The following is a 23,863-nucleotide window of genomic DNA, read 5'->3' on the forward strand; positions in this document are numbered from 1 at the left end:
CTCTATTATTATTATTAATAACTCCACTTCATCATTGATCAGATTTCATTATGAATAACGAGTGTGATCAGATCATCAGTGAGTGATTTAACCTCAGCTTTATTTATGTATATATATATATATATATGTATATATATATATATATGTATATATATACATATATATATAGACCCTTTCAAAAAAATTGAATATCATAGAAAAGTTGTTTAATTTCCATAATTCCATTCAAAAAGTGAAATTTTCATATATTCAGGGTCCACAATTTAAACAATTTCAAGTATTTATTTGTTTAATTTTATATAATTTGTGCTTCCAGCTCATAAAACCCATGAAAACAGGATTTCTAAAAATCAGAATACTGAAGAAATCAACATTTATTTTAAAAAAGAAGAGAAGAAGAAGTGCACGTCAGTGGTCTATGGTCGTCTTTTCTGATGAAAGTAAAGTGTGTCTTTTATTCTGGAATCAAGGTCCAGGGTTTGGATGAAGAACGTGTGAGGAACAGAACATTTCACTGTAAATATTTCACACCTAAGCATTCTGGGTAAATGGTGATTTCTTCACTGTATTCTAATTTTTTGAATTCCTGTTTTTATGGGTTTTATGAGCTGGATGTAAAAATAAATACTGAATCTATAATCTATGAAAGTTTAACTTTTTGAATGGTATTATGGAAATGAAACAGCTTTTCCATGATATTTTATATTTTTGGAAAGCGTTTGTTTATATATTATGGGCGTCACTGAGCATGTGCAGCTCTGCTCTGGGTCATTTATCATTGTTAGGGCTCGTCTGGAGCTGGTCACCATCATCCCTGCTCCCCCACCTCCTCATTAAAGCCCCACAGAGAGAGCCAGAAAACATACAGAGATGGACAGAAGGAGGGCAAGGCCCCCATGGAGGACAAGGTGCAGAGTTTTACATGGACTGTTGATCAGTATCTACTGTAGTTTATCAGTTTGATTTTAGCTCTGAGCTTTTCACCATCAATCAATCAATCGTCTTATCTTAATTTGTCTGGTCTGGTTGTGTCTTGTAATGTTTTTTCTCATCTGGTCCTTTTTTTTTAATCTAAACTTGTCTTAACTCACTGTGTCTTCTTTTGTCTGGTCTTCACTCATATTATTGTGTCCTGTCTTGCTCTGTTTTAACTTGACTGGTCTCACCTTGTCCTGTTTTTTTTTTTTTTTGCTTGTCTTAACTCATCTTTACTTGTCTTGTCTCACCTCATCATATCATCTGTTCTTGTCCTGTCTTAACTTGTCTTATTTCATCTCACCCTGTTTTTTTCATTCTTATCTTGTCTCAGTAAAAAATAATCTTCGACACATTTTTTAAATCCATGCCTTAATGAACCCTGGCGTTAGGACCAGTCTGTGTGTGTCCAGTCCTCGAGGGCTGTTGTTTGTCCTGTTGTTTGTCCTGTGTGACACAGAGACACTAGTTGTCATTATTCTGAATGTGTGAGAGGATTAAAGAGGAGGATGTAATACTCCAGGGAGCTCCAGCAGAGGCCTCCACCTCCCCACTGCTGCTCCTCTGGGACCTCACACCCCTCCTCCTCTTCCTCTGTTAGCCAATCAGAACAATCCTACACAAACCATTCTCTGATCCTGTTGTTGAGATTCAAACATGTTTGATCTCGTTTTGTTGTTTTCTCACGTTTTGTTTCTCATCCTCATCCGTGTGGTTTCTCTCACTCCTCCATAAAGACATATATATATATAAATATATATCCTTTATATTTATTATTCGTTGTTCAAACTTTTCTGATTCTTTTTTTTAATTCATTCAATTTAGTTGTATTAATTATTTTTAATTATTATTATTAATAATAATAATAATAATAATAATAATAATACTTTGTATATTAAATGCCACTGGTCACCTTTTTTACGATGAGAAAATGAAATAAAATACAAAAAAATGCACAAAATAAAGTCTGTTCATGTTCTATTTAACAGTGCTCTATAATCTAACACTCTATAGACTAACGCTCTATAATCAAACGACTAGGGCTGCAGCTATCGATTCTTTTTGGAATCAATGATTCTAGCACTTTATTGATCGATTAATCAGATACATTTTTTTTTTTTGCGTTTTTAAGGAAAGGCAAATTTATGTGTATAAAACATTTCATACACAAGGCAATTCAATGTGCTTTACATGATAAAACATTCAGTAAAATCAATAAGAACATTAAAAATCATCAGTAAAATCAATTAAAATCATCAGTAAAATCAATTAAAATCATCAGTAAAATCATCATGACATCATCATCATGACCATAAATCTCTCTCAATCATATGCAGTAGATAAAAAAAGTTCCTTTAACTTTGATTTAAAAATGTTCACATGTGATGCTGACTTCAGCTCTGCTGCAGTTTGTTCCACTTCTTTGCAGCATAACAACTAAACACAGCATCACCATGGTTACTGTGAGCTCTGGGCTCCACTATCTGACCTGTGTCCATAGATCTCAGAGACCTGCTGGGTTCATACCTGACTAACATCTCACTGATGTATTCTGGACCAAACCCATTCACACCTTTATAACCAGCAGCAGAACTTTACAGTCTCCTCTGAGGCTGACTGGGAGCCAGTGTAATGTGTTCTGACCTCTTTGTTCTGGTTCAGACCTGAGCTGCAGCGTTCTGAACCAGCTGTAGATGTTTGATGAAGACCATTACAATAGTCCAGTCTGCTGGAGATAAAAGCATGGACCAGTTTCTCCTGATCTTTCTGAGTCATTAAACCTTTCACTCTGGAGATGTTCTTTAGGTGGTAGAAGATGTTTTTGTGATAGATTTGATCTGATGCTGAATGTCAGATCTGAGTCAATCAGAACACCAAGGTTTTTGACTTGGTCTTTATCTTCTAAAGATCCAGACTCAGATACTTGCTGACAGCAGTCCTCTTTTCATTGTTACCAAAGACAATCACCTCCATCTTGTCATGGTTTAGTTGAAGGAAGTTTTCACTCATCCAGCAGTTTACTTTTTCTAAACAGTCACACAACACCTCAATGGGACCATAGTCATCTGGGTTCAGTGATAGATATAGTTGTGTATCATCTGCGTAGCTCTGATAATCAACCTTACAGTTGTGTAAAATGTGTCCTAAAGGAAGCATATAAAGGTTAAACAGAAGAGGTCCAAGAACAGAGCCCTGAGGAACCCCACAGGACATTGGTAATCTGTCAGATTCAAAGTTTACAATGTTTACAAAATAACTTTGATCCTCCAAGTAGAACTTAAACCATTACTTTAACATTTAGTCCAACCCATGTTTACAATCTGTGTAACAAAATTGTATGATCTACAGCAGTGGTGTCCAATTCCGGTCCTCGAGGGCCACTATCCAGCATGTTCTAGATGTTTCCCTCTTCCAACACACCTGATTCAAATGATTAGGATCGTTATCAGGCTTCTGCAGAGCTGGATGAGGAGTTGATCATTTGAATCAGGTGTGTTGGAAGAGGGAAACATCTAAAACATGCTGGATAGTGGCCCTCGAGGACCGCAATTGGACACCCCTGATCTACAGTGTCAAATGCAAAGTAAAACAACAAAAATGACGTGGCTGTAAAATGATCAAACATTTAACTTTTATTTCTCAAAAAAACAACATTTGGCTCCAAAACTAAGCCTATTTATTGCATTTTAACTATGTAGTGTTAATAAGTGCCAGTGCCCACAATTAAATAACAATACAGTTAAGTCAACTAACTACTAATAAATAATTGATCATTTCTGGGGTGAGCCTAGTTGCTATGGTAACCTAGAAACATATGTGTTTGACAAACACTGGAATGAGGTTTTTAGCAGCTGAGAAAATGAATTTATCTCAGGCTTAATAAAGTATTTCTATATAAAATATTGTGCTGCTGACATTATTAGAATTGTTACAGTGATGATCAGAGACAGTTTTTAAAATCCACTTCAGAGCACAGACACTGAGACGTACAACAATATTTAATGCTACAATTTCTCTAATTTAATGTCCGTTTTCTCAAATGTAAAGCTTTTAAGGCCTTAAATTTAGCTACATCACATGTAAAACTTGACCTTTTTAAGGATTTAAAGACCATCTACCCTGGTTTGTGTGTACACGCGTGTTTCTGATCACACCACTGACGTCTCCTCCGCTGGCGGACACCGCTGGTACGAGGCTCCGCTGCTACACGGGCCACTGGGTGTAGCCGCTGTAGCAATCTGAAGCTAGAGTCACTGCATCTACTGGATTATAACTGTTTGATTGACCTAAATCTAAGATTACCTGGTGGTGGTAAACTATTTCAGAGTAATTACGCTGTAGGTTCACTGAGAAAGTATTAGAACTGAGTTTTCTGCTGTTTTATATCTGATGCTAACGCTAACCTCTGCAGCCAAATACACACGTATATGTCAATATATCGAGGCTGGAAAACTTCAGCGTTCCTTTTTAATTTATCGTCTGGTTAATTTATGTATTTATTGATTATCAGCCCAGGTCTAAATTAGCGCTACATGACCTTGTTTCAGCGACGCTTGTTGAAACAACACGTGGATGTTTTCTGTTCAGATGCTGCATCATTGAAGTCGTACTGCTGTGGTATGGCAGGTATTGTTTACAGTAAACACATGATTGTACCTTGTTTTCTTCATTTTTGAGGATGTAATGATCCCAGACTTTAGACATTCTATGTTGTTTACTCTACGCCATGGCGCCAACTAAATGCAGAATGTTTGTTGATGACGAGCTCGTGGTGGGCGGTCCCTGTGCGTATAGTGTGCGTTACAGGAACGTAACGATGCTTTGAGGCACAAGTTTTACCTCAATAAATGTTTGTAATCGAGTAACTTGATGAATCGTTTCAGCGCTACAAACGCTCTCTAATCTAACGCTCTCTCTCTCTCCTCAGGAGGTGCTGTTAAAGCGAGCGGCTGACCTGGTTGAAGCTCTTTATGGGATGCCTCACAACAACCAGGTGATTCCTGGAGGACCCCCGTCCTGCATGTGTCACATTAACTATTGTGTGTAGTCATTCTGTATAGTTTACTGTTATTTTTGTGTTTTTTTTATACTCATCTTATGTATTTTTTGAGTCATTTTGTCTGTTTTTGCTGTAGTTTTGTATATTTTTCTGCGCCTCTGTTGTGTATTCTTCATTTTTGTGTGTTTTTGGAGTTTTTGTGAGTTTTTGGAGTCATATTTTATGTTGACTTTGGGGTCCACAAAATCAAGCCTCTTGTGTCTGTGTCTCTGAAGCCCTAACCTGGCAACACAGCTAAAGCTAGCTTTAGTATTTAGTTAGCTTTAGTTAAATTTAGCTATCTTTAATTATCTTTATCTATCTTTAGTTACCTTTAGCTACATTTAGCTACGTTTAGCTACATTTAGCTACCTTTAGCTATATTTAGCTACGTTTAGCTACCTTTAGCTACGTTAAGCTACCTTTAGCTATATTTAGCTACCTTTAGCTACGTTTAGCTACCTTTAGCTATATTTAGCTACGTTTAGCTACCTTTAGCTATGTTTAGCTACCTTTAGCTACGTTTAGCTACCTTTAGCTATATTTAGCTACCTTTAGCTAAATTTAGCTACGTTTAGCTACCTTTAGCTATATTTAGCTACCTTTAGCTAAATTTAGCTACGTTTAGCTACCTTTAGCTAAATTTAGCTACGTTTAGCTACCTTTAGCTATATTTAGCTACGTTTAGCTACCTTTAGCTATATTTAGCTACGTTTAGCTACCTTTTGCTATATTTAGCTGTTTAGCTACCTTTAGCTATGTTGTTGGTAGAACTGAGTGTTTTTCTCACCTTGTGTGCAGGAGATCATCCTAAAGCGAGCGGCCGACCTCACTGAGGCGCTCTACAGCGTTCCTCGGAGTCACAATCAGCTACCGTCGCTAACAGGTTCAGCCGCTCACTCAGGAATGATGGGCGTGAACTCGTTTAGCAGCCAGTTAGCCGTTAACATCTCTGAGGCTTCACAGGCCGACCAAGGTCAGTTCATATCCCTCCTCGTCACCCCCTCATAACCACCTGGTAATTATTATTATTATTACTACTGGTAACCACCTGGTAATAATAATATTATTATTACTAGTACAGTGCCCATCGGAGGTATGTATTCATATAGTGGGAGGAGCTTAAGTAGAGTTAATTATGTGTGTGAAGGTTGTATGTACATAGAGGTGTACATACTGTACTCTGTAGTGTTATAAAGGGTTTATTTATGGGTGTAAAATAAAATAGTGTGTGATTTATCTGGTTTAATTCTATAGAACATTAATATGATAAATGTGTTTGTTGTTTTCATTCATTTTTATATTTTTTTTTTCGTTTGCTGTATTTTTCTGTAATGTATGTTTTTTAGAGTCATTCTGTGTATTTTTGTATCTTTCTGTTGTGTTTTTGTGCATTTTTTGTATAATTGTTGTTTTTTGTTGTTATTGTAGTGATTATGGAATCATTTTGTGTTTTTTTTTATATCTTTTTTAGTGTAGTTTTGTGCATTTCTGTTGTCATTTTGTCTATTTTTTGTATAAATATTTAGTTTTGTGTATTTTGAGTCATTTTCATATGTTTGTTGTTGTTTGGTGTATTTTTCTATAATGTTTGTTTTTTGGAGTCATTTTGTGTGTTTTTGTGCATTTCTGTTGTTGTTTTGTGTACTTTTTGTATAAATAATGTTTAGTGTTTTGTTTTATTTTACTCATTCAGTATATTTTTATTATAAATACTGTGTGTGTGTGTGTGTGTGTGTGATTTTGTGAGCAGATTTTTCTCTGGTTAGGATCTTAGCGAGTGCTAAAGTCCTGCCTCCTGACCAATCAAATCTCTTAGAAAGCGAGACTCTCTACCTGTGTTACCGTGTGGGACTCTCATCTCCTCTGTGGCTTCTCTCGCACGCACGCACGCACGCATCAGCCGCGAGCATGCACATACTCCGTCACAGGTTGTTGAAATGTGTATAGAGAAAAAAAAAAAAACAGAAATCACCAAATAAGGAAAAGTCAAAAAGTAAGTTTCCTTAAAAGTGAAGTCCAGGAGGGGGAGGGATCTGTGTAGTGAAATAGATATACATGGTGCACTAGCGCCCCCTCACACACTGAGGTCAAAAGCTGAATAGGTTTCACTTGCCGTGCTGTCTCGGTGAAATAAAATTAAAATAAACATTTTGAAATGACCAAATTACTCCAAAATAAAAGATGCTCAAAGTCGGGGTATTTGGAAGCTGTTGACTAAATTTCAGGTCAAACAGGAACCACGTCTGACACACACACACACACACACACACTTACTTTTTGCTTTTATAGATAGATAACTGATAACCACCTGATAATAATAATAATTATTATTATTGTTATTACTGATAACTACTCAAAAGAAATTATGGTTTAAAAAAATAATACCTTTAAAGCAAACATTGCTTTCTTTTTATTTTACTGTGATTCTAATTTATGTATTTACACTGTAACAATATTAATTTTTATTCTAATTCTTATTAATTTTATTTTACTTTATTTTAGTTTTATATATTAATTTTTAATTATTATATTTTAAATATATATATATATGAGAAAAACAGCTATTGCTTTTTATTTTCTATTCAATTTATTTTTAAATTTTCATCTCTTATTTTATATTTTCTAACACTTATTTCAAAAATTATTTTATGAGGAAAAAAGCATAAAAATCGTGAGGTTTTTCTGGTAATCTGAAACAGCTGCAGCAGTGAAGGAAACATTATCAGTTTTAAAGTTAAAAATTACATCTACAAAAACAATAAAAGGATACAAAACTGCTACAAACATGATGGAATAAAATACAGAAACTGACAAAAAAAAAAGCATATGCATTATTACAAAAACACAAAACTACAACAGAAAGATACAAAAAACACTCAAACATACATAATTAGATCAACAAATATTGTCAGAGATAGAAAATATGAAATGGACGCTGTACAGACAGTCAGACAACAACTACAAAATAACGGAATAAGAAAAATACACCAAAGGAGTCACAGAGAAGCCCCGCCCCTTTAGCCTTGGAATAATCAGGAACATGAAGGAATAAAATGACTGATCAGTTCATAACGTCTGTGTTAATGAAGCTGGGCCGAGTGTTCGGGGGCGTTTGTTTTACGTCCCTGTCGCTCCCTGCTCGTCCTTTAAAGTGAGATTTAAATATTAGTTCATTAAAGGAGACGCTGAGGATTCGTTTTTATTAACGTTTTCATCACGTTTACGAGGTTTCACTCTCCGTCACAGACGAGTAGAAGCTCCTTCACAACCGACCAATCAAAACGTTTGCCTGAACTCAGGAAAAAACCTGCAGAAACTTTACAACACTGTGTGTTTGTTATTTTGTGTTTTTCTTTTGTTGTTTTGTTTTGCTTTATTTATTTATTTTGTTTTTCTGGCATTTTTTGTCATTGTTTAATTTTTTTTTATGGCCTTTTTTGTACTTTTGTGTTTTTGTTGTTATATAATTATTGTGTGTATTTTTGGAGCCTTTATTGTACTTTTTAAGTCATTTTGGTGTGTTTCTGGAAATGTTTTTGTTTTTTTTACTGTGTCCAGTGACTGTTTCCTATTCCTTCCAAACACGTTGTGTATCTTTCCAAGTAAAAAAGAAGAAAACATTAAGATTAAATTTTACATTACATGTATTTCAGACAACGAACGTGCTTCTCTCTCTGAGACTGAGTTAGCTTAGCATGTAGCACCAAGTCCCACATGTTTGGTTAGCGTAGCACGTAGCAGCCAGTCCCACAAGTTTGGTTAGCTTAGCACGTAGCAACAAGTCACACATTTTGGGTTAGCTTAGCACATAGCAACACTGGCTGGTCAGGCTCAAAGGCTAAAGGGGCGGGGCTATCTTGATTCCACAGTGAAACCTACAGTATTTTCGTTCCTGGCTTTTCTCTCCAACAAATATACACATTGATCCAAACTCTTCTTCTATGTTTCCAGGTTATTCCCGTAACTCCAACAGCGTGTCCCCTCGCGGCTACGTTCCCAGCTCCACCCCCCAACAGTCAAACTACAACACCATCACCTCCACCATGAACGGCTACGGAGCAGGAATGACCAACCTGGGCGTGCCCGGGTCCCCCAGCTTCCTCAACGGCTCCACCGCTAACTCCGCCTACGCAAGTGAGTGGAGTACAGGAAGTTATGCACATACACACAATAAGAGACAGGAAGTGATGCACAGTCAGAGGACAGGAAGCAGTATAAAGAAAACTCTTTCAGCTCCATCACTGAGGAGGAAAATATATTTAATAATTGATCATAATTTAACATTTATTATTTAAATAATCAAACTTAAATAATAAATAGAACACAACATAATTATTTCATTAAATTTAAATATTTATACATTGAATACAAAAACATGAATACATATAGTCATGGATGATAATGTGTTATTTATTACACTAATAAAGAGTCAGATTATCAACTAAATAATTCAATATAAACTATTCATATATTAGAATAATTAACTATTGAATAAATACAATAGAATTAAACATAAAAAATATCAGTGATGCCAATAACAATAATCTCCATCATGTGGAGGTGGACTTCATGTAGGAGTTGAACATTTTTGCTTCCTGAAGTTTGTCCCTGGGCTGTGATTGGCTCCTGTGCAGTCTCAGGTGTGTGTGTGTGTGTGTGTGTGTGTGTGTGTGTGTGTGTGTGTGTGTGTGTGTGTGTGTGTGTGTGTGTGCGCCTGCAGGGAAGCTGCTGCTTTGTTCTGGCTTTGTTTTAAACAGTTTCTGTTGTGAGTCGCACTGAGACTCGTCGTTTCACTCCAACAACGCTTCACCGTGCCAGGCCCCCCCCCACCCACACCCGCACCCGCACACACACACACGCACACGCACACACACACACACACACACACACACACACAGAGCTTTGGGCTGAAACCATTAACTCATTTATTTATTATTTACTAAAGTCATAGTAACGACACTTTGTGACATTTCCTGCATGTTGTTAATTTTTGTTACAAACTGGTTGAAATAGTGAAAATGTGTTCTATTTCATCCTTACTGACCACCAGAGGCGGTGCTTAAAGCACTGGTTGTTCCATCTCACGCCTTGGGTTGGATGAAGCCCCGGTCACTACCCGAACTTTTTTCAGGCAGGCCCCCAACACCTCGGCTTTTGTGGTGCCTCCCTCTGACCCATACATTGCGGGGCCTGGCTCGAGGGTTCTCTCCCATCATACAAGCGATGGCAGGGCTCTGGCAGCCATGCATGATGCTGGCAGCTATGGCTTGGGACAGCTAGCTCCAGTTGAGCCTGCCATTGCAGCCCTGATAGTTTCCCCTGATGAGGCTGTGAGATCGGATGCACATTGTCCCCGGCCTCAGTGCAGGTTGACTGACGATCTACTAACTCACAGTTATAACATTGCTGCCCGAATGGGACGTTTAGGTAATTCTCTGTCACACCTGGTACTGGCTTTGTCGAGTACCTTGCAGGATTCCGTGGTGCAGCCTGCGACTCAGTCCCTCAGCGATGCCTCGGCATCCATGGTCGTACCACTGGGGCTTCTAACACTGCGCCTGTTTCAGGTTTGGATGAACAGCCTGCATTTAGACCACAGCCGCCACCGGCACAAGGGGGTCAGAGTGTTTGCCCAGTGTCTCCTTACCCTCCAACCCTGCAGGAGGGAATACTTAATGTCGGGTGTACCCATGGGGAGGGTAGCCTCCAGCTGGGAGGTTGCTGAGACAGACGCCTCTCTTATGGGTTAAGGTGCTGTGTGGCAGTCCAGGCATGTCAGGGGCATGTGGAGTGCCCAGGAGAAGCGGCAGCACATAAATGTGTTGGAACTTCAGGCTGTATCTCTGGCACTCAGGCACTTTCTCCCTGTTCTGAAAGATTGGCATGTTCTCGTCCAGTCAGACAATACCTCAGCTGTGTACCACATCAACCACCAAGGCAGCACCAGATCTCTGACTTATCTGCGGGTGGCACACCGGCTCCTCACGTCGGCTTACCCCAACTTCCTGAGCCTCCGGGCATGTTCCTGGTCTTGGGAACACTGCCGCGGATCTCCTCCGGGGAGTGGAGACTTCACCCAGAGGTGGTGGCTGTGATCTGGGCCACATTTGACAGAGCAGCAGTGGACCTCTTTGCCTCAGAGGCAACGACTCACTGCCCTCTCTGGTTCTCTCTGAGAGAAGAGGCCAGCCCCCTCGGGTGGGACGCCCTGGCGCACACCTGGTCGGACGGCCTACTTGATGCATTTCCTCCACTCCCCCTCATACCAGCAACGCTTCACAGGGCTCAGCAGGGTGGTCTCCGCCTGCTTCTGGTTGCTCCATGCTGGCCAGGAAGACCATGGTTCCCGCTGTTGCTTAAACTCCTGCGGGATACGCAGTGACGTCTTCCGGAGAGGAAAGACCTCCTGTCTCAGGTGATTGGACGCATATGGCACCCGAGTCCGTTTTGTCTGAGGCTGTTCTTGTGGCCCCTATATTTGTGGACCCACTTTTGGTGTCCTGCAATGGGGCTGCTGCCCACACAACTTTAGACTGTCGAGCGCCATCCACCAGGGCGCTTTACGCTGATAGGTGGAGGCTATTTGTGGAGTGGTGTGGCTCTCACAACGAGGTGCCGGGGACATGTTCAGTGGTGGCAATACTGCATTTCCTGCTGTCAATTTTTGACAAAAACAGGACTACGTCCACCCTCAGAGTGTATTTGGCTGCTATCTCCAGTCATGCAAAGGTGGATGGCCAGACAGTGGGATCACATTATCTGGTCAAGCAGTTTCTGAAAGGGACTCAGATACTATGGGTCGCCATCATGGGACTGGCAAGTTATCCTTCAGTCCCTTTCCCAGCCGCTCTTTGAGCCGCTGGGACACACTGATTTGAAGTGGCTGTCTCTCAAGACGGACTTTCTTCTTGTTGTGGCAACGGCAACATGAGTGGGGGAGCTGCATGCGCTGTCAGTGAGCCAGGCATGACTACACTGGAAGGTTGATGGCTCTGGGGTGAGTCTTGGACCCAAGTGGTTGCCCCCTCATCACCAGCCTATCGAGTTGGCTGCTTTCAGTCCTCCGGGCTCCTCTGGGGGGAAGGGCGAGCCATCAACACTGTTGTGCCCCGTACGGGCGCTTAAGGCTTACATGAAGGCGACAGCTAGCCTACGAACGACAGACAGCCTTTTCGTCTGCCATGGAGGCTGTAGAAGGGGGGCCGCACTTTCTAAACAGAGACTCTCTCATTGGGTAGAGGAGGTCATTCAGTTTGCCTATAGTGCACTGAACATCCCGGTGCCTCAGGGCATAAGGTGCCATTCTGCTAGAGGCATGGCCGCGTCATGGGCCGCCTTGAGGGGCGTTCCCCTGCAGGACATTTGTGCTGCTGCCTGGTCTTCATCATGCACCTTTGGACGTTTCTAAAGGGCGAATGTTGCTGGTGTCCAGCCTATGGCAATGGTCGTGCTGTCCACAGCTTCAGGCCTTGAGTAGGTGAGGATTCTTTCGTGACCTTTCTGGTCTAGTCATCCAGTGCTTTAAGCACCGCCTCTGGCGGTCAGTAAGGATGAAATAGAACGAGAGTTACGTATGTAACTACGATTTTATGAATCCTGGATGACCGCCAGAGCATCCTGTCACTCAGGATCCTTGTGTCCTCACGAGAAGATTTTGACAGGAACAGATCACCTGATGACACCGGTAGATATAGACTCTCTGGGTCATCCAGGGGTCACAGGTGACTTTGTTGATATAATTACTCGACCTGCACATGCGTGAGATGGAACATCCAGTGCTTTAAGCACCGCCTCTGGCGGTCATCCAGTATTCATAGAACCGTAGTTACATACGTAACTCGTTTTATTCTCTGAACTAAGCAGCTTTAATAATCATCACAGAATATGGTCGTTATAACTAGATCAGGAAAACATTACGACCACTTTGGTTAAGAAAACAAAAGAATGTAAACAAGCTGCATTTACACAGAAAATACAAGCGAAAGTGCAATTATGAATTAATATTTAAAAAGTAAATATACCACAACATTCGAAAATATATAATAAAACACAACAAAAAATATTCATTTTAAAAATTAATAAATAAATAAAATTGCTAAAAAATCCAAAGGCCTGAATCATGACGTATAATAAATATATAAACTCATTGATTTAGTGAACGTACACTAAAGCTGTTACATTTGATCCTTTTATTGTGTGTGTGTGTGTGTGTGTCACACTAACTCCCTCCTTCATCCTGAAACCATTAACTCTAATATTTACTAAAGTCACAGTAACAACACTGTGGACCTGTACTACTAATTTAGATGACCTCTTATTGCATGTGTGCTAAACTACGAAGCTTCCTGGAGCTAAATCACCATGGTAACTTATGCTGAATGACTAGCCTGGTCGAGAGCAGGTTTTCCTCTGGCTAGGATCTTAGCGAGTGCCAACGTCCCGCCTCCTGACCAATCAGATCTCTTAGAAAGCGAGCTGTCCAATAAAAGGTGATGTGTGAACACGTCACTGTGTGGATCTGATCTGATGCTGACATGAGAGAATATTTAGACATCGATGCAATCCTTTCATTTACTGATGACATCATTTAGGAAACATATAGATTTATATCTGATGACTGATGAAGTAAAATCAATAAAATAAGTCAGCGTGCACCAATAAATTAATTAATATATTCTGTGGTGACGCTGAGAGCCTCAGTCCTGTAGATAATATAAATATATAAATGTATGAACATCAGAGACACAGACAAGTTAAAAGAGAAAGTGAAACTGATTCTGTTTATGATGTCACTAATTTAATCATTAACACTCATCAATTCCTGCATTAATTACTTTCTGCCTTTTCTGTAACAACAGGGTTGTTTTTGGTCTGAATTATGGATTTTAATTATTATAATTTAAATACATAACCTGGTCAGTACCAAGTTATGAAGTGGATCAAATCTGAGCGAATATAAAAGCGCCGCCTCAGATCATAAACTGTTCCTCCTGTAAAGACGCTCGCTCTGCCAGGTTCTCCATTGATTGGTCACACTCTGCAAGCTCCACCCCTTTTATGTGAATGTGCACGTAGCCAAGTTAAAATCACTTAAATCTTAAATTAGCGTGTTGTTATCGACCTTCATAGGACAGCTTCTCTCTGACAGGGAATGTTTGGTTAGTTGAATCCTGTTAACAGAGATTAATCCAGGATATAATGATCTAGATTTGTAACATAGAGCTATAGTGTCAGAACTTAAATATGTAACAACACACACATTGTGTAACTGTGTGTATTTTTAACAACATGTGACAGTTCCTCTGTTTTTCTCACAAACTGTAATAGTATTTTACAAATGACCAAACAAACTAAAAAGATCTTGTTCACAAGTTTCATAATAATCTAAACAATAGTGTAAACATTATTGAGAAAAAAATAAACATTCTAAGTTGTGTTTTTTGTTTTTACTAAATTAAACAAAGTGCATAAAAAAAGCATTTTTTTAAATTAAAATATAGATTTCTTCCTAAAAAGTCATTCACATGTTGATTCCTACCAGCTACGTCTTCATGTCGACCATGATGTGTTTGTTTCTTCTCAGTTGGTCAAATAATCAATAAACAAACATTTTCAGCCATGCTTTGGAGGAAGGTGCTCCTCAAATATGGTCCTGAAGGAAACGCTGAGGATGTTTTTTAAGTTCCACTTTGTTTGTGTTCCAACTCAACACTGTGCTTGTTTTTACACAATGTGTAGAAAATGTGTTTTATTCTCTGTAGCTTTAATCAGGAAAACATTTACTACAACAAAAGCTGCATTTACGCTGAAAATGCAATTATAAATTAAGATTTAAAAGATAAAAAATATTTAAAAAACAATAAAAATACAACATAATATTTAATATATTTAATTATATTAAATATAATAATACATGTAAAAATATGCAATGAAATACATAAACAAAAACATAAATGTAAACAAACATGTAAATAAACAGAATTGATTAAAATTGAAAAAGACCTGAATCATGATGTATAATAAATATATAAACTCATTGTTTTAGTGAACATATCGACACAGATCAGTCAGGAAATGAAGTGTGTGTTTGTGTGTCTGTTTCGTGTGTGTGTGTGTATATTAAATGATAGTGAAACCAACGTGTGCTGACTCAGCATGACTTTGACTCCCTTCTTTAAGTTATGGATCAACTTTGTCCCGACGTGAGCATGTTTGTTCCTTCAGGTCGGCCCCTTCCTCCTCCTCCTCCTCCTCCTCCTCCTCTTCATCACTCCTGTATGAAGTTTGATTTGTGCCACATTTTGTCCCTCGTTCACCTACAGTTGAGTTTGTCGTTAATTGAAGTAAAATGTATCTTTACTGACACATTTACAGACAAACTAAACAAGATTCCTGATTATTGAGGATTATGGGTTTTTTTTTGTTCCCACAACTTTGCATTTAAATGTAAAGGGAGGTTTTTTTTAAAAAAAATCTGAAACCTCTTGCACTAAGTTTCTTGCCTTAAATGAGCTTTTCCTCATGCAGTAAACGTTTAGTTGGATTTAATCTGTTTGTAAGTTGACACTTTTTAGGGAAAGATTTAATTTGCTCACAAAGAATTTCTTCGCTTGCAGAAAATGATTCTTAACGTTTTTCTTTTATTTAGTCAACTTTTTTCAGGAAGTTGACTTTGATCTCCAAATCGCTTTGATGTGTCTATATAAGGAGATCAAAGTACGTTTCCTGAAAAAAGTTGTCTAAATAAAAGAAAAACCTTGACAAAATGAAGGTGCTGGAAAATTATTGAATCAACCATGTAGAATTAGTCTTTGTTTACGCTACAATCGTATTTTTTATTGCAGAATGCATAAAGACAATATTTGTCTCGTGCAGCGTTAGTCGTTACTCAATTTGTTTTTGCTTATACAAAATTTTAATTTTTTTTTCTACTCATGCAAACGATTCTTTTCCATCACAGATTGAGTCTTTTATTGAGTCACAGACTGAGTCATTAGTCTGTCTGTGCACAGAATGGTGGTACAAATCTGACTCCTCCCCCTGTCCGCATGCTCCCCCCTCGGTCCAATCAGCACTGGCTCCTCCTCCTCGCCCTGATTCATTCTCTCCTGTCCGTATGGTCTCTGCAGTCAAACAGAAGAGCGCCTTCGCCCCCGTCGTCCGGCCTCAGACCTCCCCGCCCCCCACCTGCACCACGGCCAATGGCAGCAGCCTCCAGGGTGAGCATCCCGCCCCCACTTCCTCATCCCGCGCTCTGTGGTCACCATAGCACTGATGAAGGCTTTCAGAAGGTCAAAGTTGATCCATAACAACCCCCAAACATCACTTTGATGCTGTTATTGAACATTTAGTCTAGAGGGTAGAACATCTTGTGCTTTTATTTTGAAGGAGATGTATTTGTCAGTAGGGGGCGGTAATGATGTATTAGAGTTTTTAAGATGATTTTTATTTTTAGATTTTGAATAGTCGTGACCCAAATAAAAAAAAACATTGAATTAAATTCCTCTTTATTGTACAAAAATCAGGATTTTTGACGATAACACATTTCTCGGCACGTTTTCCATTTTATTCCAAACTCCTGAGAAATTACAGAAGAAGTTTATGAAACATCCAAACGTTTGTCTCTTGTGTTTCAGCCATGGCGGGACTCATCGTGCCACCAATGTGAGACATACTCCGCCCACCGTCCTCCAGACGGACTGACCCACACCGACCCCCCGAACCGTCACTTTCCAAACAAAGCCCCTCACTCCTGCAGCCTCCGCACACGTCCCTGAACGCACCACAAAACATCTCCTCAGACTTTTATGGACACAGAATTCCTCTTGTTTTAAAACCCTGAACCGACAAAAAGCAGGAGAGCGTAAAGAGCCTCGGGCGGTCGCGCTGCGGCGGCTGCAGGTCGGGGTCAAAGGTCAACGAGGGTGAGCAGTTCAAGTGTTGCTATGGGATTTTCAGCAGTTGGAGAATAAACTGTTCTGTGATTGGTTTGGTTTTTCCACCGAGAGCTTCTGTCGACTCGACTCGTCGTCCTTTAATAAAACTAAAAACAACCTGGAAACGCTACACAACACAGAGCAATGCTTAGGGTTTGGTTTCATGCCAAATACGCTAAATGTTTATTGGAGGTAAATATTGTCATTAATTTAATATTTATCTGTTGTAGAAGTGCGTCAAAATGTAATTACTACTGTAATTTCCAGACTATAAGCCGCTACTTTTTTCTCACACTTTGAACCCTGTGATTTAAACAATGACGCTGCTAAATTATGGATTTTTCCCAGTTTTTTAAACTTCATGCTGCCACAAAATTGAGCTCCGTCACATTAGACCAGGTGGAACTATGACATTAACATTAAATTGTGTATACAGGATGTTCTGATCTCCATCTACAGTAAAAGTCAGACAGTTTGTAATAATAACATAACAACATGAAGTTACCAAATCACCAGGTTGGATTTGTTCAGAAGTGATCACGTCTGTATTCTGACTCGCTGTGAGTGGTTACAGTAAAAAATGACCATAAAAAACTGTAAATGCACTGATATGTAGACGTGGAGCAGTGAGGAGGAGACTTTATGTAGTAAAGGAAACTTATCAGTTGAAACACAGACACTTCCCTGCAACCTAACATGAGTACAGCAGCCCGCCTACCTGCCCGTTCTGATTGCAGAGCTGTGATGGGCACCCTCATCAGCCAATAGGGTGTGGCCTATTTAGGCTGCAGCATTTTTGTGGATTTTTCTTAAAAAATTACTAAATTATTGTAATGCGGCTATGCAGTGTGACTTATAGCCTGGAAATTACGGTACGGTAGAAATTTAGAATAAATTAATAACTATATTGCCATTTCCATTTTGGAAAGTAAATCCCATGTTTTCCGTTCATTTTCAGAGGCCCTAGATAAGGTTAAGGAGTTATAAGTTAGGGTTTAGGGTAAGGGACTTAGTTTTAAGGGGTTAGCGGGAACAACAAAGCAGTTAGACTGGAGCTCAAAGTCTTTGACTTTTATGAGTATATCGTCAGCAAACAGCATCATTCCCTTTGGATCAAGACCTTCAGAGCCAGAAGTTTTCGGTGGATTCGGGCTCAGTCAGTCCATTAAGGAGGACAAATGTATCATTTTCACCCTTTTCTGCTTTTTTCCTTTAAATTTGGAGATTTGCGTTAAGATCTGACCTTTTTTCTGTGACTTCCTGCGTTCTCTCTGTACGATAGCTTTGAGTGACTTTACGAGATAAGGAAGGAAACCTCCCTCCTGTTTAAAGGCCTTCAGCTTTTTCTTTTCTTCTTTTTTAGTTTCCTAATTGTGTTTGTGAGTTTAAAACCACCTTTGGGAATGGGATGATCTTCTTCTTCTGATTGTACTTATTTTCCATGTATTTATAAAGTCTGTTTTGGGGGCGTTCCTTTTGTGATTTAGGCTTGAATGATAGTCTCAAATATCAATGTAAACATATTTGATGTCTTAAGAACTTTTAGATATTGTAAAAAGAGTGAACATGTGAGAGGAAATTACCTTTTTTTCTAAAACCAACAAAAAAAGATGACGTCATGAGGTGGTCACCATGTTTTTGAAAGCAGGACGTAAAACAACGCTTTCATCACTTTTGTACAAAAAAAAAGCTTTTTTCCAATATTTAACTTTTTGTAAAGAGCATTGTTTGTGTTTCCCTGGTTCTACTCGTCCTTTGTGTATTATTGTGAAATGTATAATCATGGTTATTACTTAATGCACTACTTTTACTTTCTCCGGGACACTTCTTCTTAAACCAAGAAGAAAAACACTACGAGTGGACAAAAAAAGTCAAAAGCCAGAACAATATGCACCCTTTTTTCCCGCCATTCTGAAATGGCATTAATCGCTGTCGTGAAGTTTTTTATATTTTAAAACTAAACTTCACAGTTGTTGTTTTTTCTACTTGTGGGCCGAGCGTTTCCTCGTCTTCAACGTTTTATCCACTTTAACTTTGTCTTTGTGTTATTACGACGTTAAAAACGAGCAGCAAGGTTTGAAAACGCATTTCTCCAGCTAATCTTTGTCCGTTTTGTTGATGTCTGATATTTATTTATTTTTTGATAGTAGTGTCCAGCACTTCATTTTGCGTTTATGATAATGATGGATTAATACACGTTCCAGCCTCCGCTCCAGTCGGTACAAACACATAATCGATACGTGCTAATGTAATATCGGTACAAACACATAATCCAGGTTCTTTACGAATATCCAAACAGTTTTCTGTCATCAAATGAACAACGCTTCGTAAACAACAAAGAAAAAAACACTAAAAGTGGATCAAAAGTGGAAAAGCTTCACAACATGAGTTTTTATACGTTTCAAAATGTTTCCTCTGTTTTCGATGTTTAATCCACTGTAACTTCCTCTTTGTGTCGCGACGACGTTAAAAACGAGCCTGTCCGACACAACGAACTGCATTTTAAAAACATGTTTCTGTAGCTTCATAAGCAATAAAGAGAAACACTAAAAAGTGCAAAACATTCAGAACCAAATGCACCGTTTTATTTAATGTAGTGAATTTGAATGTTTTAAAACTTTTGGTCTGTCTTTAACGTTTTATCCACTTTCACTTCCTCGTCCTAGTGTTACTACGACGTTAAAAACAAGCAGCAAGATATTTTAAAACAGAAAGTTGTGAAACGTTGATCAGAAGTTACAAACTTTCGTCCCAATCGTCCAATGCAGGCAATATTTTATGGGTCTTTTTTTCTTTGTCGGCAGGAAACAGGATATTTATACCTATCGTTGTCACGTTTTCATGCTAATATTGGGCCATTGAAATCTTTCTGATCAAATCGGGCATCCCTATTAATAAACGTTTCCGTGAACTTTCCGGATCGTTCACAAATATGCAAACTTGTTTGTGTTGGACAACGTCAAACGTTGCCGTCGAGGGATGTGTTTGCTTTCGTCTGAGCTTTAAAGGTAAACTATGGATTCGTGAATATTGTGACAAAACCAAATTAAACAGGAAAACTTGAGCAAAATGTTTTTTAATAAACAAAGTAAAAGCTTCTGATGGAAGAAGAGTGAAAGAAAGTGTGTAAATTATCTTTCTCTCTTTCTGTTTGTTTTTCTTTAACGTGAATGCGAGTCTGTGTGAAATATGAAATATATCATCAAAGTATATGAAAGCACAATGTTTCCTGGGTGTGTTTAGGGTTGGAGCGACAGCCACGCTGTGAATAGATGCATGTCTTTTGGTTCCTGGACGGTTCCTTTGCTGTGACTCAGTGCTTTTTGTACAGAAACATCTAATAAAGATTACATTTGGCTTGAAGCTCCCGCACATCTCATTAATTACACACATGACTTTATATTTATTATAATAATTGTAGTTTTACACTTTTCTTTTACTCAAACAACTTTTCAAAGAAAATATACTTTGATCTTCTGACATGTTCCGACTGTCAGAACATGTCAGAAGATCAAAGTAAATATCCTGGAAAATAATTGTCTGAAAAGAAGAAAACTTTCACACATTATAAAAAAATATGATTTTAAGAATTTTATTCATGTTTTTTTGTTTGGTTTTTTTTTTACAGTTTTTGATTTTATTCTCATAGTTTAATAACTTTCCATAGTCTATTTATTTATGAATTATTATTATTTGAAACGTATTTGTTTTCTTTCAGTAGTTCTGATTTGCTGAATGTATTTCTATCACTTTAATGTTTGAATGATGAAATCCAAGCATAAAAAAGGTAAAAAAAAGATTTAAAGCAGAACTAAGTAACTAACGCTTAGTGCTCCCCCTAAAGGTCATTTTTGGTAGTAAACTGTGAATGCAGATCTATGTGTCAAAGATCTATGGAAGCCTTTAAATAATGTGTTTTCTTCTTCTGTGGTTAAACAGGTTTAACTAAAGTCATTTATTTTTTAAACTCTTCTGTCCTGATGTTGACTCTGAACGTCTCACATTCCCACGTTGCTCAGCTTTGTTTGGTTGACTTACAGTTGACCCATGTGACCTCCAGCTATGACATCATCAGGAAACGCTGACATCATGGTCACACACAAACACCTGCAGCGCCACTATTTCAGATAATCACTGACTCAGAGGAACTCTCAGCTGAGAAACCATCACTTTGTACCAACAGTGGGAAAAAAAGAAGCTTTTTTGGTGCTTTGTGTGTTTTGTTGTAATTTTGTGTATAACGCACTTTGGTCTCAGAAAATTCTGATTTTTTTACCAATTGTTCTTTCATAATTCTATAAACACACTGTTCATTTTAGTTTGATCTGATAATGTAGAAATTGTAAAACATTTGTTCATATTAAATATTATTTCAAAAATAACAGTTTTTATGATACAATGTTTTTTTTATATTTTTGTGTTACTAGTGAAAAACTAGTAAATAATAAATGATTATCAGACTCAGAGCTAAGCTACAATCACCTCATGTAAAGGATTAAAAATATTCACCAGTGGTGAAATAATCCAAAGTTTGGGTCCAAAAAACATTTATGCTATATTTATATTTATACTATAAATTAAAACAAATCAGATTATTTATTACATTCACACATACAGTTATGAACAAATAATAATAGTAAATAAAGTATATGTTCATGAGTCTAGAACCAATGCATATCTGTGACTAATCATTAGTGATGTGAACAGTCTATGTTCATAGCTCTAAGCTGATCACATTACAGGGAGCTGAGACATATGCTAAGTAGTTTACTGAACATGTTCCAGACCCAAACACACACTGACTTAGTGACTATTTAGAGGAGCTGACATGTCCACCAGATATATAGGATGTATAGCAGATCTATTTCTATATTCTGAGAGAGTGGGTGGAGCTTATTACTATACCATATTTACCTTTATATGTGATGGAGTTACTGATATATTGGAAGATGAACATGAAAGAACAATAAGGACACACCCCCCACTATATTATCCATATCTATAAAGTATTGATCAGATCAAACTAAATATTTACAGTGTGAATATTGAATATTAAGGAACAATTGGTAAAAAAAAAAAATTGTAATTTTTTGAGAGTGAAGTGTGTACCCATATTTTTCTTGTAGTTTTGTGTGTTTTGTGTTATTGTGTGTCCATTTTTTCCCTTTTGGCTGTAAAGATGATCAGTGGATGATAAATGAAGGATCACTTCTACAAACTCACTAAATGTATTTTTATTGGTGACCATAGAGTGAAACATATCCCATAAACCTTCCTCGGTCAGACTCGCATTATTTTGAAATCGACTCACCTGGAAAACCCCGAGTCGTAAATTTCCTCCCACGGCCGTGATTCATCTGGAGATGATTCACACACACATGCTTTCACTCTGTGCTGTCACACACACGCTGTATTTAGTGAGTGTTAAACTCAGAGCTTGTTCTCATCCTAACGTGACTGTTTTCACTCTCCATCAGATTCACAGTCAAACCTCTTTTCTTTAGTTTCAGCTGAATGTTACCATGTGTAGCTGTAGAGCAACACAGACTGAACTAAGAAGAAAAAATCTGAATATTTACGCTTTTATTTTGAAGAACATAACTCGTGTATTGATTCTTTTGAATAAAAATAAAAATGTCCATAATTAAATAATTTACCCCAAAAATGTCATTAACAAAGAAATCCATCCCGTTTTTTTAACGAGAAAAAAATAAAATAAAAATCTGTGTTTTACAAATAAAAATGTCCAATATGCAAAAAACTGCAAATGAAGCTAAAAATGTGCATCACAAAAAAAAAAAAACATAATGTCAGTTATTTTTAAATAAAGCTTATTACAAACACATTTCTCTGAGTAATTTAATGTCCTGCTACACAAAAATGTTGATTTTGCAACAGATGTTTATTTATTGTGAAAAAGGGGTAGGGCTAACTCTAAACACAAAATGTGAGTTACAAAAGAATGCATTAAGAACAAATGTTACGCAATAACATTGTTTTTAACTAATGGACATTTTACTGTAAGTGTGTGACGAGCAAAGCACGTTATCTACTGTATAAACTTTTTTTAGTAAAATAAAGCCTGTTATGCAAAAATGTAGAAAAACATTTTGATTTTGCAAGAAATGTCAGTTCATGATGAGAATTTTTAAAAAATGCCAGTGTTTCTGGCTAAAAACATGTTTAATAAGTCAGTACGTAAACATTATGTCAGTTAAAAACAAAGTCTGTTGTCAAGTCAGTAAAATAATGTCTGTAGCAAAAATAGTTTATTATGATAGAAAATGATGTTTGCTAAAGAAATGTGTTAACAACAAAGCCAATTATGTAAAAATATTTTTCACACAAAAATGTTGTTTATTAAGAATTTAAAAAACGTCAGATATGCAAAAAAAATGTAGATAAAAATGCAAATCACAGAATAATAAGTGCATTAAGAACAAAAATGTTATTTTAAAACAAAATGTGTGAAGAATAGCTTTCTCTGAATAAAATAATGTCTGATGCACAAAAATATTGATTTTGTAAAAAATGTCTGATCTGCAAAAATGTTTGTTAAAAACTAAAAGTCAGTGATGTGAAAAAAATGTGCACGATGAATAAAGTGTATTATTAAAATAGCACATTTGACATAAAAATGTTTGTTACGTGAAAAAAACTTTTATGAAACAAAGGAATTTGCATGAAAACATTTACAATAATTAATGAAAATGAAATGATTGACAAAATGTGGATGAATGTCAGAATATAATTAATTGTATTTAGATTCAGAGGATTGATATAAAAAATATAAAACACAGGTTTTAATTTCCTTTTCACAGCTTTACGAGGTTTGTTTTTTTTCTCACATTTTACACCTGTTTCTCTTCTTCATCTGTGTTCGTTCAGCGTAGGAGAGGATGTTTGCTTT

General features: G+C 37.6%; 1 protein-coding gene across 3 annotated transcripts in view; it reads left to right on the top strand.

Annotated features, from left to right (window-relative positions):
• Positions 1 to 17,998, top strand: part of LOC114470950 (transcription factor COE3) — a 106,141-nt gene extending 88,143 nt beyond the window's left edge. The window contains exons 12-16 of one of the 3 annotated variants that reach the window (XM_028459391.1): positions 4,904 to 4,969; positions 5,816 to 5,990; positions 8,969 to 9,151; positions 16,147 to 16,236; positions 16,654 to 17,998. In XM_028459391.1, coding sequence (XP_028315192.1) covers positions 4,904 to 4,969; positions 5,816 to 5,990; positions 8,969 to 9,151; positions 16,147 to 16,236; positions 16,654 to 16,685 — 546 coding nt within the window. In that variant the 3' untranslated portion in view covers positions 16,686 to 17,998. The remainder of the gene's footprint in view (positions 1 to 4,903; positions 4,970 to 5,815; positions 5,991 to 8,968; positions 9,152 to 16,146; positions 16,237 to 16,653) is intronic. The other 2 variants (XM_028459392.1, XM_028459393.1) reach the window with 2 other exon arrangements.
• The last annotated feature ends 5,865 nt before the right edge of the window (positions 17,999 to 23,863 follow it).

Source organism: Gouania willdenowi, chromosome 10 (assembly GCF_900634775.1).
Source record: "Gouania willdenowi chromosome 10, fGouWil2.1, whole genome shotgun sequence".
Lineage (NCBI taxonomy): Eukaryota > Metazoa > Chordata > Actinopteri > Blenniiformes > Gobiesocidae > Gouania > Gouania willdenowi.